At 33.9% G+C, this 18,175-nt stretch overlaps 3 protein-coding genes across 5 annotated transcripts; 2 read left to right on the top strand and 1 right to left on the bottom strand.

Annotated features, from left to right (window-relative positions):
- Nucleotides 1-2,621: 2,621 nt before the first annotated feature.
- LOC148612222 (uncharacterized) lies at nt 2,622-4,229 on the top strand. The gene has a single exon (XM_088593466.1). The coding sequence runs from the start codon at nt 2,691-2,693 to the stop codon at nt 4,227-4,229; it is 1,539 nt and encodes a 512-aa protein (XP_088449592.1). The 5' UTR covers nt 2,622-2,690.
- Nucleotides 4,230-5,375: 1,146 nt separating this feature from the next.
- LOC148612221 (uncharacterized) lies at nt 5,376-10,924 on the top strand. Of its 2 annotated transcripts, none has more exons than XM_088593465.1 (5): nt 5,376-5,514; nt 5,684-5,749; nt 6,395-6,585; nt 6,906-6,983; nt 8,182-10,924. In XM_088593465.1, exons 2-5 carry the CDS (start codon nt 5,716-5,718, stop codon nt 9,904-9,906), a joined length of 2,028 nt encoding a protein of 675 aa, XP_088449591.1. In that variant the 5' UTR covers nt 5,376-5,514; nt 5,684-5,715; the 3' UTR covers nt 9,907-10,924. The 2 variants fall into 2 exon arrangements, with proteins under 2 accessions (XP_088449591.1, XP_088449590.1); XM_088593464.1 differs by having other exon boundaries at nt 5,429-5,568.
- Nucleotides 10,925-12,226: 1,302 nt separating this feature from the next.
- Nucleotides 12,227-15,026, bottom strand: LOC148612220 (uncharacterized). 2 transcript variants are annotated; one of them, XM_088593462.1, is made up of 3 exons: nt 14,832-15,026; nt 13,496-13,598; nt 12,227-12,389 (listed from the first exon to the last, which is right to left on the bottom strand). In XM_088593462.1, the coding sequence occupies exons 1-3, from the start codon at nt 14,914-14,916 to the stop codon at nt 12,242-12,244; spliced, it is 336 nt and encodes a 111-aa protein (XP_088449588.1). In that variant the 5' UTR covers nt 14,917-15,026; the 3' UTR covers nt 12,227-12,241. The 2 variants fall into 2 exon arrangements, with proteins under 2 accessions (XP_088449588.1, XP_088449589.1); XM_088593463.1 differs by lacking the exon at nt 14,832-15,026 and adding an exon at nt 14,620-14,656.
- Nucleotides 15,027-18,175: the final 3,149 nt, after the last annotated feature.

Raw genomic sequence — 18,175 nt, 5'->3', positions numbered from 1 at the left:
CTAAATGTCTCCAGATAAAATAGGGCTGATGTTGGAAAAGAAAAGTTCTTTCATTTTAATGAATGATTGATTTGGATTATTTTATTCACTGAAATAAAAAATATTATGTGGAAATGTTTTTTTTTCTGTTTCTATGAGAATTTGGCATTATTTCAGTCTTGTCAAAATTTCTATTGCTACAGGAGGTAGGATTTCCTGTATCAATTTACTACATTTTTTATTATTTGCTGAGCAAATAATGATGAAAATTTTTACTTAATCTTTTCATTTCATCACAAGTTGCGTGAAAAAAAAACCAGTTTATTGCACAAAGAAAACCAATGTCAACTTGTATTTTTCGTTTTAGAATAAATTGAACATTATTTGGTTATATACATGTACCCAATCTTCTCTTGAAGCAATTTTATTTTTCGTACTTTTGGTGGGAATTTTTGAATTCAAGTAATAATCCATTTTCGGTTCACAGTTAATTCTCATATTTTAGTTGTTTAATATTTGCATAATAGTGTTACATTCGTCTGTTCAATAGTCTTATCACTAATCACAATAGGTATTATTAGCTAGCTTTCAAATATTATTCTCTGTGTATGCTGATAACACTTGAAGCAATATTTACATGAAATTATAATATTTATGATAAAGTGTATTGTATGATCCATGATTGTATGAAATTTAGGAATTTTTAGAAAATGCTTCCATAAAAATATACAGAAGTATTCTTTTGTTTCTTATATATTTCTTATAGAATATGGTATGAGAATGGAATTATATTTTGGTTTTTAATACTGCTCCTTAATGACCATTGTAATTGCTTAGTGGATGTACAGTAGAACTTAACTTGCTCGAACCGGGATGGCAAGAACACTGGAGATTTCTCGAAAACAATTCAAAGTACCAAACTTTTCTCTAATAGAATCAGTAGAAATAACCATGGATTTCTCGAACACTCAAACTGACTAGTTGGTATTTTGGTAATAAATCTTTACTGAAAATTAGATGAAAACAAATTATTGACCAAGGAACTTGAACTCTGAAAGTTTTTTTAAAAGAAAACACAGCATTTTTATGTCCACAAATCAACAAAACCTTCCCGAAAAGCGAATGGAAAATATCCAAGGACTAACAAAACCTTAGTAGGAAGTAAGCAATTCCTAATGAAAAAGTCGAACTCAGACCGGTAACAAAAAAAATCAAAATATACAACTTCATTTTTCTTAACTCTCAATAGCTCGAACACATTTCGATGGTCCCATGGAGTTCGAGCTACTGAGGTTTGACTGTATTAGGAAATGAAGTTTGGTTGACATTTTAGTGTAATTTCTATTGTAGTAATTGTATTACAGTCTTAACTCCAAAATATTTGAGTCCGTCATCAAAAGACGCGTTCTGATTTGGACTGACACAAAAATTGCTAGATAATTTTATAACGAAGTTGTGAGATATAAAAAAAAAATCGATTTGGCCATTGATGTTTGTCTGTCAGACCATGTTCCCTTAAGTTTAACTCTTCTATGACCATTAAATTGAGTTTCATGGAACTATTTACCAGTAATAAGAATAACTAATGAAAAAAAAATATTAAGGAATAGTGCAAGATGAGTTGGGAAACATTTACCCAGTAGCGTAAGCATCTACTGCGCTGCTATATGCACCCACCTCATTACTTACCATGTACTGTATTATATGGAAAACAAATGGAATTGACGTATTCACGATATAGGTGGATCTGATTTGGAAGCTAAGACTTACATTATGAGGTAACCCAAGATGACATTATTTTTGTTTGAGATCACCTCAATAAGCTGTAGCACGTTCATATCCGAAATAGATTGCCGTATGAGTACAAAATAATTCAGGTCTTCCATTGATCAAAGGCTTTATTCCTTTCATGAAGTTCAAGTCAAATAATTACAAAAATCTTACTATGCGCATATCAAATCGTTTCCTTGCGTCACACATGAAGCGACAACAAGGTCTTTTTGGTTCCAATAGTAAATTAAGATTTAGTATTGAATTGAATTCAAAATCAGTAACAGTATCCGTTTATATTATTAACATTACAAGTAAAAACTGAAGTAATGAATTAACCCCATTTTTCTACAATTTTTTCTGGTAGAGTTCCGAAGTCTGCTATGTAAATGCAAAAACCTTTATTACCTCAGCGTCTTGTTCATATTTCAATATACTTTGAGGACACTATGCTGATAAACTGAAACATTTTACAGTGTTTATCATCTTTCAATCTTTCTTTAAGCTAAGCTACTCTTTTAATCTATTTTCTGTCAGTTGTTTCGTATTTTCCCAATTTTTTTTCTAATTTCACTTAAAAGTACAATTACTTGCTGGCATATTCTATGCAAAATTTGAAATTATTCACAGGAAAAAAGTGACAGAAACTTGAATCTTGTTTGTCGATGACACAATGAAAGATTTGTTTTAGATTACCATTCCCTTTTTTTAAAAGAATGAAATTTAAATCCATTGAATGTATAATATGTACATATTTGAGCAAACATATATTGAACCAGTATTAAATGAAGTGTTAAAAAGTTATTGTTTTGTCTGAGATTTAAATTTTGATATAATGAGAAAAAATAATTGTGACTTGTCAACCAATTAAAAAAAGCTGAAATTATCAAAGTGAACTTAAATATCCATTGAAACCACCTTCTCCTAACATTGAAGACAAAATGGAGAAAAATCTTCACAAAGCACGTAATAATCATTCGACTAAAGCCGAAGATGTTCATTTCAGTTGTAGTATTCACCCAACGGAATTGGTAATGGCGTTTTGTGATACTTGTCAAAAAGCAGTTTGTTTCGATTGTTCTAGAGAAGAACATCGAGAACACAAATGCTTCAAGATGGAAAATAAGGCCATTGATGCTAGACGAGACATTCCGAAATTGACGTCTCAGATACAAGGAAAGAAATTGCCAGAGCTACTTAGCTTGTTAGAGAAGATCAAAACGTGTAAAAGTGAAGTAACAAAAACCGATCAAGTGTTAGAAAAAATTAATAAACGTGCAAATGAACTTATGGCTGTTATTATGGACGAACGGGACGCTCTGATCGACCTTTGTAAAAAGTCGGCTTCTGCCCAGGAACGGTATTATCAAATAGAAGAGAGTGTCACCCGAAGGTATATAGACCTTTACAACGTCAGTTTACAAGAAGCTAGTGATACAGCGAAGAGCAAAAATAACATCGAAGTGGTAATGTTTGATTGTAAACTCAGAAAGCAGATAAGAGATTTCAAACCTCATCCACTTCGATCTCCGTGTAACCCTAAATTTAAAATAGGAAGAACAGATAGGTCGGTCATTCAGAATATGATTGGAAGCGTCACATGTGACGATACTTTCGCAGATGCCACCTCTGTTCCTGCTGGCGAACTCATAGGCTTGCAAACAAAGGTTGTTTCGTCAATGCGTTATAGCTGCCTAAACATAACATCTCTTTGTTTCCAACAAAATAACCAAGCTTGGCTTCACCCGGTTGAGTCAACTATTGGTGCAATAATCGATATAAAAGGTACGGAATTAAAACGGTTTGATTTTGGTGCTGAACTTTCGAACTTGACAGTAACACCGAAAAACGTAATCCTAGCCACTGATACAGTAAACAAGCATATCTTAAGAATTACCAACAATGGCATCCTTCAGGAAGTTCTCAATACATCACCACTTCAACCACATGGAATTCATGCGTGTCAAAATGGAGACTTACTTGTGTCGTATATGTATAGGTCGGATCCAAAGGCAACCGATAGTAAACGTCTTGTTCATAGACTCGGAAAAGACTATTCTATAAAACTTACGATTCAATTCACAGGATCCTTTTTTAACAAAAAGCACATCTTAAACCACCCGAGACGAGTTACCGAAAACCACAATGGCGACATTCTTGTGGTTGATCTATCTTCAGAGTCATCGGGGAAGATTTACGCTTTTGATTTTATCGGTAAGATGCGTTTCGCTTTTGAGGGCAACCCTCGGAGATCAAAATTCCTACCGTTCGACATATGCTGTGATTCTGATATGAGGATATTCGTTTCTGATTATTTCAATCACGAGATAAATGTAGTGCATTGTGATGGTCAACTTATTCAAGAGATTCCAACAAATCTTGACGGGCTGCTTAATCCCATTGCAGTGGCGTTTGATAAAAAGGGAAAACTTTGGGTTGGAGGGAAAGGGGGAAAGATTTTAGTGTTTTCTTATAATTAACGAGTTTCGCAATAAAACGTGTTCTGGCACACAGAGTTGCTGATTGTCAGAATATTTGACGTAACACAGAGAAACAAAAGGAAATTAACAAAGAACAATTTAAAATAATTGATGAGTAGATAAAACACGGATAAAACAAGCAGGAAAAAAACTTCCTATATTTGTTATTTCTGGAAATCTAGAACCATTTATTTCTTTGTTTCATCTTCTTCAAATTGGTCATAAGTTTTAGGATGTAAAAATTTTGTGAAAATGACACATGCTGCTTTAAATAAGAAAAAAATGCTTTGTTTTGAAAGCCTCTTTACTAAAACTTATTTGTGATCCTTATTTCTGCATGACTGTATCCATACTACACATGCTCTTAAAAAATTACTGCACTGATAGGCAAAACCTCAGGGAAAGTCCATATAAGAAAGGGCAATATCGCAAAATCAAGACAGAAACTGGAAAGTAGGAAACATTCACGTCAGGCCAGACTTGGTACAGGCATTTCCGATGAAAATGGTGGATTAAAGCAGGTTTTATACATACTAAACCCACCCATCCCCCGCTTCCATTACGGTTAACTTTTTCTAGTTTATCTTAACCCAATGCTATTGGAGGTATCTTTATAAAACTTCCAATGCGCCTTTAATGGTTAGATTTCATTACAGTTCGAACACCTTTGTTTTAATGCTATTATCACTCCCATTTATAATACGTTAATCTGTTTTATAGACTTTGGTAGTAATAATCTTGTAACGAAATAAATTATAGGGATTAAGACTAAAACATTTAATTTACGTATAGAACTAATACATGCACGTATTTAATAAGCGCAGTGATTAACTGGTAGTTCGGTTTGCTTTGTTTAGAAGTTGGAATATGCACTAGATTATGATTTGAGAACAATATTTTCATCAGATTCAAAATAAAGTACAGAAGAATTATGATAATAAAAGGTATGTATATATCAATGAAAGATATTCTCTCTCAAAATTGCAATGTTACCTTGTTAATTTTTAAAACAATTTTGAACACCCAGTCAAATCCATTTTATTCAATACTGACAAACGAGAAAAAACCTTGTCGAAAATACCTTTCGGTGAGCGTTATCTGCCTTATATCACCATATCTGTATTTTTAAAATAAATGCACGTAAAACCAATTTTAACACAAAATGACAGTATACACAGGTGGGAAGTCCAGAATCAACTACAATTGGGCGCATGGATGACAGTAGACACAGATGGGAAGTCCTGAATCAACTACAATTGGGGCGCAGGGATCACAGTATACACAGGTGGGAAGCTCTGAATCAACTACAATTGGGCGCAGGGATCAGATGAAATGATAGGTTAGGGAATTTTGCTTTAGATCAGTATACACAGTATAGTAATGTTGATGCAAAAATGAAATCTAATTTTTTAATATGTTTTTGTGTTATATTTTGTTTTCTTTTTCTGTTTCAGACATGCTCTGATTTCGTTTAAATTATTAGAAAATGAAGAAAACAAAGGCTAAGAAACAACCTAAAGGTAAGCTGTTAAATAACTAAGATAATTGAGGTTTTCCGTACAGAGGAAAGGCCTTCTGTTTATGTCAATATATCGGAGTTTTCTTTTAGTTATCTTTATTTATTATTTCAAAGAAATGGATAGTGTTACTTTGTTTAAATTGACCAAAATATTAAAATGCAATGCGAAGTTTGTGGTTAAGAATCGTTTAAAAAAGTTCGATTGCCAAAACAAAACACAAAAAGAACTACAAGACTAACAACAAAAAGACATGTTGGAAAACTATAGATATAAACAAATAAACAAAGCAGCATCATACTCTAAGGACTTGGAAAACCGTAAACATAACAAGATAAGAGACACACACACACTTCTTTTTAGTATAATTGTCTTAGCACAAGACCAAATGAATCAATGAAATATAATTTAATCTTTTCATACATGTACTTGGTCGAATCAGTCATAGTTTAACAAGTTTAGTTTTTTTTTTCCTGCCCTACTATTATACCAGAATATTCTTCAGCTAAATTTAATATCTTATTTATCATTTCTTCATATATCATCAGGCCACATCTTCTGGGGCTGGCTCTTAATTGTACTCTGCACGGTTGCAATGTCATAACTTATTTATAACGCATTTTGGTATAAATTGATATTACTTTTCAGTTTCAGAAGAGGACAGAAAAAGTTCATTTAAGTTTCTGGTGTGCAATGGGTTTGTGTATTTCATCTGTTTTATGGCGTTTACTGTAATTGGCGTTGTATTCGCCGTCCAACTCAAAGACGTAGAAAATGAAAACAGTTCCTTCCGTGCTTGGCATAAGATATATATTGGCGCTTTTGTACTAGCCACTGTTGTAAGTGTACTAATATTGTAAGATTTTTATAAGTCAAGAGTAATTAAAGAAACTATATCAAATTTCTATTCACGAACCGATTTGAAGACTGCGCCTTTCTTCGAATTAAACGCTACTTGCGAACAGCTATATATTTAAATACATGTACACTGATGCGACCTTTAAAAACAATTAAGAAGCCTTCACAAAAATGTGGCAAAATCGAAATCAAACTTGCTATGCAACGCTTTTGGATAATTTGGTAATCAGTAGTATTTAGCTCTTGCTCAAATTGAAACACCAACCTCTAACCATTCATACAAGCATACTTTATCTTTCAGAGTTTTGTTCTTGTCGTCCTAATATGTTGTGCGAAAAGGCATGAAAATAGAGGAAATAGACAGGAAGTGAATGGAACGGTATGTTTATAGAGAAACTATTTCATCAATAAGAACATATAGGTGTAATTGAGCTTATAATTATTTTAGCATTCAAGATCCATTCGGACAAACACAAAATAATACAAAATTAAAACAAATAATGAGTGAAAGCGTGTAATAAATTTCCTTTTTTATCACATTGTCTACCAAATAGCAAATATTATGCACGGTAAAACTATATTTATTAATAAGGAAGTGTCTTTTTTCTATAATAACGACCTCATACAACATTGTTTATGACAAGTTTTTTTTTGAAAAAAAACTGATTACAATACTAGCAAAAGGAACAAATATGGTGAAACACAATGAATTCACCATTGTATAACTTTTATAAAAGAATAATCAAGAGAACCAAGATTCCAGCCGAAATCAAAAGAATGTAATCCAGGGACAAAGACCAAGCATGCAAATGAGACAATTTGTTTGTTTGTTTGTTGGGGTTTAACGTCCGAGCAGCAATATTTCAGCTATATTCAGACAATGAACATGAAATGGATGATAAAATGAACATGAAATGATAAAAAAGAGGATGGGTCACAAGGATAATAGGGTCGACAAATTTTGATTGCCACTAGAAAAAGGGGGGATGGGTAAGGTCGGGCAATTTAGCCTCCTGTGGCGGAGCCCAAAGGTTCCTACTCCTATCGAATACCACAGCAGGGTTCTTTAACGTGCGAGGAACGTGGCATCTTTCCCAACACGGTGCACCACTATGGTTTGCGGTCAGGTTTTCCGTATTATAGCCTGACAACCCCAGCATGTAACATGCCAGGGGTACCCCATTCCACCACCTGGGGCACACATCCCAGTTGCTCTGTGGACAGAGCGCCTAGCCCCCGGCTAGGTTTCTGAGCACTATTTAGTCGCCTTTTACGACAAGCTTAGCGCTGCTGCAGGCCTATTCTTTTGACACCCGGACCTGCACGGGGTTCAAATGAGACAAACACAACAAAAACATTAAGTAACTAAAATAATACATTGTACATACAAAGAAGCAAAAGTAAATGAGAAACTAGGACTCCACTAAAACCTCGGAGCATGGAACAGGTGCACCGGCAGGATAAGCGTCCTCTGTGTTTTTTTCTGTTTTTTTTAGAAACACCCCCTCCCCGAGTTGCTCTCGAAATAGCAAATACTAACACATGAATCATTAGATAGTTTTTTTTGTTGGTTTCAGATTGGTGTAATTTATTTAATGCTTTGGGTAGCATTCTTTGGTTGTTGTGCTGCTGGAGGATTTCTTGGTAGTTTCATTGCCCATACAAATATCTTCCCTGGATGTGACAAACCGTCAACTACAAATCAGATTTATGACACCTGTTTCTTGCATTATGTACCACACACGATAGCGTTTATCCTGTTTTTTGTACTTTTCTTCTTTGTAATGGTGTTTGGTTGCTACCAGAGAAGCGACAGAGCCGAAAAACTAGTAACGCCTCAGGAAGATCTCGACGCTGTGAAAGAACAACGAGAAAAGGTTAAAGGCCATCAAGTTGCTGCTAGATGGCGACAAAGCGCTAAAATAATGAACGAGCGGGGATTTGTTAAAAGGAGTAGAATTTCTAAAATAACACCACTTCCTCCTTTAATTCAAAATGGGTCTGGTAATTTAGTATTTTCTGATGCTGTGGAGGAAATAATGCTTGCAACAAGGATTGACAGAGAAAATCACGAATACATTCCGAAGGTAACCTATATCAAGAAAAAGGAGGATAACAAAGACAACATTCTGAAGCAACCACTCCCGCCATTACCAGTTTTGCCAAAAACAACTTCTACAAACGAATTTAAAGCCGATTACCCTACATCACCAAATATCAAAAAATCTTTCCCCGATGAAAACGGCTTGGTCTTAAAAACGCCCTCCGATGCAAAGAAAAATCGAAAAGAAAAGAAGAGTAAACCTGATAGTCAGACCGATGAGACATCGGGATATACATCAATTGATGAAATGAAAACGAAAGACGATTCAATAGAGCAACCTGATGATATTGTCACATTTTGCAGCAAGGAATGTCTTGAAAGTTTTCAAAAATCGGAAACAACAGAATTAAAATCGTCTGATGTTGTCACACCTTCTGATCTACTGATCGAAAAAGCATCATCCGATAGAGGCTCTTCTGAAGGAACATCCTCGGGAACGAGCGATGCGGCATCGATCGATTACGATACAAGCAAATCTCAAGAAGAAGATGAAACGGAAATTCAGACTCTTAATGGACAAATTACTGTTGATGTCGATCAACAAAAAGAAAATGTAGTTTCTACAGACCGCCCAAATGATACAAGCCTTAATCAAAACAATCTAGATATTTACAAGACAGAGTTAGATCAAAGAAATACATCTGATATTACGAACCAAAAAGATAGTGACGAATCCAAAAATAGACTTATCATAAGTTCAGCGGACAACGTGGAGACAATAGAGAAAACAGAACAAGTTGATGACGAGAAGGAACAACAAACACACACATCCACCACGGCAACCGAACATGATAAACCAGTATTGCAACATAATTCAACGGATGAAAGTAAATTTCCAAATACGGATGAGAAAAATTTGTCAGAGGCCGTTGTTGCAGAAACTTCTCAACCAGAAGCTTTCAGGGTTAATCATAAACCGTCCGACACACCTTCAACAACTCAAAACGAAAATGACAAGAATTCGTTTGAAGAAAAACCGTCTCCCGGAAAGGAAAATCAACAGGCCGTTGCAGAAGGAGCGAATGAAGACAAGACTGTTACTTCTAGTTTTATCGTTACACAAAAAACAGGAAATGAAGAGACTAAATTAGATCAACCCTTGCTTACGGATACACATATAGACGACAATAAAATACAAAACCAAGAACAGAGTATAAACAATCTAGAAGCAGCGAAGAAAGATGTAGAAGATGCTTGAAATAAAAAGAAATTTTTGCTCCCAAGACAATTTTTTAAGACTTTTCAACAGTTAAGTGTTGTTTACTCTTCCGCTTTGAGTAAGCACAAAAAAGTAAATCATTATCTTCATGTCTGCACTTTAAAGCTCGTATAATTTCCATAATGAGGAAAACATCCCATTAAAAACCTGGAAATATGTTACGTAGATTTTTCCATTAAATAGAATAAACAAATTCCTGTAGTGATCGAACTACTCCGCCTTTGTCACGACCACAGTAGTACTTTTTTGTATATATCCTGCCGATCGTAAAGGATTTGTGTTATCGCCACCTTATATAGAATGTGAACGTGCAAGTTTGCTATTTACTTTATGAATTCTGTTCAGATTCTTGCCACTTAAATGATCAAATATCATTTATATTTCTATTACATAATTACATATTTCAGAATTACATACCTTAATGGTATTATGACAATTTGTGATTTATGGTATGGCATTGTAACATGCACAGGGTTAGTAACATGTGGTAAGAGCTTCAATTGTCAATTATGAAATTGCATTATTGTATATTGGAAAACATCAGAGGATTCTATCCCACGTTGAAATACACGTCAATAATTTTATTATCTTTTTTATTATAGTTTGATTTTGAATGTATTCAGATAGGTTAAAATGCAGAGGCAGCTTTCCCTGTCAGTGCACAGAAGTCAGGCTCTTAACTAACTGTTATCTGTTATCCGTCTTTTCATCTATGTATTTTATTTTATTTTATTTTATTCTATTTTGCGTTCCGTGGGTTTTCATTTGACTTCATTATTTTGCATGTAATAATAATATGTGTACGTTTTCTTTGTACGACGACTCGCGATTCCAAGCTCTGACCAGCGTCTTTATATATCTATATTTGCTGCGGACAGTCGTCACATAAATAGCATTAAAAGTTAATGATTAAGTGACATTATAAGATTGTCAGACGTCTTCGAGTATCAGGATAAACCGGTCAACAGTAAAAATACTAAAAGCATAATAAAGTATTAAAACAAATAACAAAAGTGTTTAAAGTTTTATATTGTGTTGAGATATCTATGTCAACCATCTTAACTCACTAATAGTTTTTTCTTGCTAATATAATCCCTATTTGCAGAGGACATAATGCACTCTCTAACGAAAGATACCTCTTGCAAGTATGAATTTCCTCTGTATTCCTGTAACAAGAGGCTCTCAGGAGCATGAATCTCTCACCTCGTTAAATGTTTGCATTTCAAGGGCAATAATTCTAACAAGAAGTTCGACAATTCAATTTTGTCTTAATGAAGACTTTGGTAGGACTCAACATAAGGATTATTTCATCAATCGAAAGTTTCATTCTATCTATTATATTTTTCAAGATATTGGCTGAAAACAGCTAAAAACATATTGTTTTGCCTTTCAAGAGCAATAACTCTAACAAGGAGTCGTCCGAAAACTTTGTTCCCCACAAACTTTTTAGGCCTTAACATAAGGTTCATTTCAGCAACTGAAAGTTTCATTCTTTCTATCATAGTTTTCAAAATATTGGCTGAAAACTTTAAAAAGGTTTTTAAATTTTCAAGGGCTGTATATGGAGTCGTCAGACATCTTTGATCCCTTCAAGACTTTCGTCGGCCTTATAATAAGGATAATTTCAGTAATTGAAAAATAATTGGCTAAATCTAACGGTTTGGAGATATATGAGAAAAACTTCTGACTGAACCCTTAGTTCTATTTTAGTAACAGCAGCCAAGTTTTTTGACGGATCAAAAATTAAAACAATATATCTATGCAGGATACCCCAAGGAACATTAATACCAAGTTTGGTTCTAATTGGTCAAGTAGTGTCTGAAGAGAAGATTTATAAAAGAAATAACATTAGAAATAGCAAAGAAACATAAAAAAAGGGCAATAAATCCAACATCGCTTCACAGATTAAACGAAAATTTACCCACAGATAGGTCCCATCATGCTGAACACTTACTTTATGTCAGAATTAGGCTATATCTAACGGTTTGGAGATATATGTTAAAAACTACTGTCTGACCCCTATGTTCTATTCTTAGTAACAGCGGTTATGTTTTCGACGGATAAAAATTCCACATCGGTTCTATGCAGGATACTTCAAGGAACATTCATACCAAGTTTGGTGTCAATTGGTCAAGTAGTGTCGACAGTGGACGACGACGACGGAAGCCAAGTGATGACAATAGCTCACATGGCCTTCGGCCACAGATATGAATTTGTGTGTTTTATGACACTTATTTGGAAATCCTTCGGGCATCATTTCGAGTCGATGTAGATGACTGAAAAACATAATAAAAAAAGATAACTACAAAAACGTTTATTTGCCGCGCTTATTTTTGTCTTTGAACATGACGGCTCCTACACATGCCATTCTCTCGTCAGAAATGAGAACAGGAACTTCGTTACACTTTCCGACGCGTATAATCTTACATGTAGTTGGCAATAAATGCACTCTAGCTCCGGTTCTGAAAAACATAAAGAGTGTTTCCGCATCGAACGCTGCATGTTAAAGAGGTAGACCTAGGGAAAGGGAAATAATTCTTGAAATCAATGCTATGTTTGTATCATATTCAATTTCACCAATGCCTTTCAAGCTTCCCTTTGAACAGAATAAAATCAGTCCGAGTTAGTTTGATGCTTACATGAGATTGATGTCAAATGCTGAATACAAACGTTCCTTATGATTTGTAAGAGTTGTGTCCCTTACCTTAGGTCTACCACTTAAAGGGTTCAATTTTTATAAGACATCATAGAAGTAATTTGTATTTGCTGTTGTGGAACAACAGCATACAAATACCTTATGATTATATTTTATAGTTGTTTCTGTTGTACAATTATGAATTTTGTATATAGACCGAAAGCTCTTCCATGAATTTTAAAGTTCACACATATATATAGTTATGATTCACACAATAAAAAACAGTGAAACCTGAATAATCCAAAAACCTGTGTAAACCAGACAGATTTTTAAAGTCCAATATATTATATATTAAGTATTTTACACCTTAGTAAACCGAACAAATTCTGAAGTCTCTCCGTTAAAACAGTTTCAATGTTGTAATATTTAATAATAAATCATTTTAAGCAGGGTCGACAATCATTTTCGTTTAAATCTTTACATAAATATATGAGATTTTTGCAAACGTACAGAAAGCACAATTATAGAATTTCTATACTAAACACCTGTCCGACTGGTGATCGTTTGAACTTTAAGCATGTGACCCGTTTGTACAGGTTAAAAGTGATCCTGAGTTTTGTGAATATTTGAGTAAAAGTTAAACAGACTTTAAGCAACTAACTAATGTTTTGGCAAATAATTTTCACTGTATACAGAATATTACCTGATATAAATATGTATTTTGTTATACCTATACAGTGAAACCTGTCTTAACCATACTACTTTGGGAGTGTAGGAAGTGGTTTGTTTATTCAGGTTAAAAACACTTAAACATGTATGGAGGGACTTCTTAAAATGTCTGGTTTAGACAAGTGTACGTTTTCATGGTCCGATTTTGACATGCTTCAGTGAATATATAAATTATAGTCCATGTTGATATTTCAAATGACTTACAGACAGCATGTCATTGTACCCTGAACACAGCTACACTCTAGGCACTTGTCTCGTAATACCAATCTTCCTCCGTCTTTAATGGTCGTCCCATTGTAATTACAGTCTAAAAGAATCGTGAAAAAATTGTCACTCAGTTTTAAGTGCTACGATTTGTAAGTTGAATAAATGAAGGTTAAGAACAAAACTGGCCAAATCTAGGCAAAAGTATAAAATAATAATAGGATAATTAATTGGAAAGAGTGAATAACCAAAACATGTCCATGAGTGCCGAAGAACGCCTAGATTTTAACGGCGGATTGATATGCAAAAGTATAAAGGAATTGGTTTTACTCACTGGTAAAATGCACGATTAACGATTAACACATGTGATCATGTGATTATAATAGGAAAACCGTATGTACCACAAATATTTTTGTTTTGTGCCTGTTAGTGAAATTATGCAAATGAAAGTGCCACTTATGCTTATAAGTTAAAATAAATCTGGTGTGTTGTTCATGTGGTACGAATAGTTTCCCAATTATAATCGCATGATTCACATATGTTAAGCTTGCATTTACCGGACATAGCTTGAGGGCAATGCGTATACCTTGCTTACGATTAACGACTGCGGATACATGAAAAAGTCAATGTCGTATATTTTATACATACTTGACGTTCGATTAACTACATAATGTTTTTTTTTCTAATTAGCAAGTACGTGAATAAGAGTTAGCTTTTCGGGAAGCACTCGATGCATCTCTACAGAATTCCTGCTGTCATTTATTTTTAGGGTCTAAATTAACCGTCTTTAAAATAAGTGTTATAGAATTACAACTTGTAAGTATATTTAAATCCCCGGAGTTAGTTCCCTCTCTTCTTAACCGCAGAAGACAGGCCGTTCGAAATTCTCGGGCGTTTTTCAAATCATACGTCGTTTAACAATCGTAAAATGTCCCGTAAAATCAATCACTTTTTCCCGCTTTGCAAAATTCTTGCATTTGAGAGGGCTGACAGCAGCTTCTACTGTGAATTTCGAACGTCAGACGCTGTTCGGAACTTGATAAATCGAAGTGAAACTTGTCTAAACCATAAAGGAAATAAAAAAAATTAAAACACAGAAAATATTTGTTTCAAATTTGACCTACTCATGAGCAGAAATCTTATCATTTTCATTAATAATAGCAAATCCTGTTCTATTATTCAATTTGTTATTTTCATTTTACAGTATGACGTGCAAATCATGATTAAGTGTTTTTTAATTCACCGCGGTGATTTACAACAAAGAAAAGCTTCTTATTTATTTTTATTTAACATATTTCTGTATTTTTTTTTAAAGAAAATTAGATCGTAACATTACCTTGAGTACTGTTTTGGAAATCACAGAAACAGGCTCCATTGGTACCAAGAACAATTCCAAGAAGAAAAAGAAAGCTTATAAACATTTTGCTTATGAAGCTCTGAAAACCGTACCACAAAATTAAATATTGATTTAGCTCTTAATCCAAGGAAAAATTACGCCAGAGAGTCGAGGGCAACTCGACAGCTGTAAAATGGAAGGGGGATCATTTAAATTCACGCGGATTGAATAAATATGGCATTGGATCAACAAAGAAAAAAACATATCAAGATAAATCGTGCCTATCATGCAGTGTGTTGCTAATGGTTTGAATCGTGTTATTGTCGTTTAGTCAATTAACACCTACGTGTAATCCCCTTACGATATGTGACGTGGTTCGAGAGAGCGTTTGTTATACCAGTGCATATGAACGACTACATCTTTTGTCATAATTGGAAAAAAAAGGTTTTTTTTTCAATATTATACCACACAAAAAAGGTATATAAGAAATACCATGTCTGTGTGCCTGTTCGTCTTTCAATATTTTTTGTAAGTTTAGCACCTCCACAATCGCTCGAGGAATTTTCTTGAATTTTAATGATAGTTTGGCAACATATGTAGATTTACACCAAGGAATACAGAGACTGCTAGAGCAATCTAAAGGGAGATAACCAATTTATGTGTTTCGTAGCTACAACTCATTTTAATCAGTTCAACGAATGCTGATGAATGTTTATAGTATAGAAAGGTTGTGCGTCAAACGTAGATGGGAATGATGGAACATAACTATTTTCAGAGGAATCCAAAGGGAGATAATCCAACTAAACGGTTTTCGCATTTCACGTTTACCTCCATTTGAAGCGTGTGGCATTCTTTTTGTGGGTTATATATCTCACACAATTTCGATCTAGGTTTTACTTAATATTCGAAATACTTCTTTTAAAAATACTTATTTTGCATTTAAATGATTTGTGTATTCTGACCATACATAGTTTGTTTTGTACTTGGCTTAAGGAAGTTTTTACGAAACACTAAAAAAGGGAACACTAACTTTAAGAAAAAAGAAAAGTGATGCGCGACAGAGAAAAAAAAAAACTAAACGACCAAGTAATCTAGCACTCATTTTCGTTCGTTTTGATTTTACAGGAGAACGTGATGTCACTTCCGTTTTTTGTGGGGGTTCATATCGCTAGTGCTTTAGCTTTATGTGTGACGTCTTATTTTCCTTATATTTCAGTTCTATATCATGTGATCAATTTTATTCGGTTCGCTATATTGTATACGTAGACCGTCTTTGTTTCCTGTGTCATGTTCGGGCCATGTTTTGGATTTTGACGTATATGTATTTGAATTGTCCCACTGCTGATGCTACGGTACTTTTATGTCGATATATAAGGACGGAAGTAAAAAAAAAAGGTATTATGGAAATTGGTGGTTATGTCGATAAAAAATAGAACAGAACTAGATCACAAAGAAATTGTGCATGTTTCATTTGTTTCAAGGTTGAAGTTTTTTCCATTGGCAATTGATATTAATGTGATATTGGATGAAAGGGTATTTTATCATGCTAATTTGAAGTGTGAGTTACAAAGCAAAATAGCTTAGAGTAATAAAGGGAAATATGGTTCGAGCTGAAATCAAAAGAATGAAATTCATGAACAAAGACCAGACATGGAAAACAAACACGCAAAAACAAAGAATATACAATAACCAAACATAATACGCACAAAGCAAAAAAAGTAAATGAGCAGCTCGCACTACCCAAACTAATCATATCTAAATGATAAGATTTTGTTTTCGAAAGATTAATATTTGAATTCTAAGGATATGAAAATAAAGATTTCATTGTAAGATTTTCAAGCTTTAAAAAACTAATATTCATTTTCTGGTAAATGGAATATTTTTGCCCTTATACCGGCCACGAAAGGTGTAAAAATTTAGCAAAAATTAGGGACACATAAGGTAACCTTGCTAAAAAAAACTTATGGGCTAGATATCCAGCACAGTAAAAATACAATGCATGCATAATGTTCAGGTCGCGTTTCAGAAACTGAAGAAGCATATAATGTTATTGGCAAAGATTACAACAACACCGACTAGGGTGCAAAATAGAGGCGATTTCAAATTCTCTAATGAGACTTCGCATTGAAATCCCAATAGAGTGTGTTCTTGTCTTCCATTTTCTAGCATTTTTTAATTTTTTTTTCACAAGATGGTAAGGGTACAATCAATTGATTTTCTTGGGCGACGATTATTTTTTTTAATTGTGTTTCTACATTTTTAAAAAAAAAATAACTTGTCTTCGACTAAGTTAAAAGAAAATTGTTTTCTACAACTGTTAGCTTTTTACTAGCTTTTAACTGTTTACTTGGAGAACAAAAATGTTTCTAATGGTCACGAAAAAGAAATTGTCTCAGAAAAAATATCCATATCCTCCCCCCAAAAAATAATAAAATAAAACAATTGCTGCCTACGTACGTTAATTTAGAACGCCCTGTCTGTCGCTCGTTTCCTGTATACCCCTGTATATCTACACATGATGTCTAAAACGTTGTAATTTGACAAATGTCATGTAATTTATCTCGCCCGTGTTTAGGAGTAGTAGTGCAATGTATCTAAAATTATTTACCACATCGCATCTAAACTAAACTAACATTTTTAATTAAAACTCTCATGGATTTCATATTTTCCATCCGCCAATAAAAATAGGCCACGTTAAATGACATTCGTTCGTCTCATCATCAATCCTTACGATTTTGAATTCCTCGGAACATTTGTTCTCACGTACAACTTTACAACCAATAGGAATCACCGATAAACCAATTCTCATCCTGCAATTATAGCAAACATTAAAATTAATATACATGTTTTTTTTCTCATATTCCCGACTTTGGCTTCGTTTTTTTTAAGATTTTAAGCAAAGGGGAGTAACTTTCTACAAATTTGTCACCCGACAGACTGGTTTACTGTCAAATTGGAGTAATGGACAGCAGTAGACTTTAATTCAAATATTCAATTTATTATGCCACGGTTAGTACTTGGATACTTTAAAATAACTTTTTTCTAACCATTCAGGTACTTACTGAGGTGAAAATAGTTTAAGTTTAAAAGCAAAATGTAAATCGGTTGGGTAAATGTTTAACATTTTCGTAAAAATAGTTTCCGACCATTTGTTTTTACGGGGAAGCATTGCACCTGCCTCACAGAAGTACTAACTTAACCTGCTCAGAAAATTGAGACGGAAGGGTTAGTTGCTGTCAATGATTAAATATGGAATACGGACTTAGCACGAAAGGGAGGGTCTATTAGATAGAAAACAGTAAATATTTTTGCGTGGACCAGATATATCGGTATGAATTAAGGAG

This window comes from Perna viridis, chromosome 7 (genome assembly GCF_037379345.1).
Source record: "Perna viridis isolate PV_CMFRI_1.1 ecotype Kerala chromosome 7, ASM3737934v1, whole genome shotgun sequence".
In the NCBI taxonomy this organism is placed as follows: Eukaryota; Metazoa; Mollusca; class Bivalvia; order Mytilida; family Mytilidae; genus Perna; species Perna viridis.
The sequence above is the reverse complement of the archived record's forward strand: the minus strand, read 5'-3'. Positions and strand labels throughout refer to the sequence as shown.

Coding starts and splice junctions, on each gene's coding strand:
- LOC148612222 (XM_088593466.1), top strand. CDS start 2,691: ATGGAGAAAAATCTTCACAAAGCACGTAATAATCATTCGACTAAAGCC.
- LOC148612221 (XM_088593465.1), top strand. CDS start 5,716: ATGAAGAAAACAAAGGCTAAGAAACAACCTAAAG. Junction 6,586..6,905: donor CTTTTGTACTAGCCACTGTT/GTAAGTGTACTA, acceptor TTTATCTTTCAG/AGTTTTGTTCTTGTCGTCCT. Junction 6,984..8,181: donor GACAGGAAGTGAATGGAACG/GTATGTTTATAG, acceptor TGTTGGTTTCAG/ATTGGTGTAATTTATTTAAT.
- LOC148612220 (XM_088593462.1), bottom strand. CDS start 14,916: ATGTTTATAAGCTTTCTTTTTCTTCTTGGAATTGTTCTTGGTACCAAT. Junction 13,599..14,831: donor TTTCCAAAACAGTACTCAAG/GTAATGTTACGA, acceptor CGATTCTTTTAG/ACTGTAATTACAATGGGACG. Junction 12,390..13,495: donor GGTACAATGACATGCTGTCT/GTAAGTCATTTG, acceptor TATGTTTTTCAG/AACCGGAGCTAGAGTGCATT.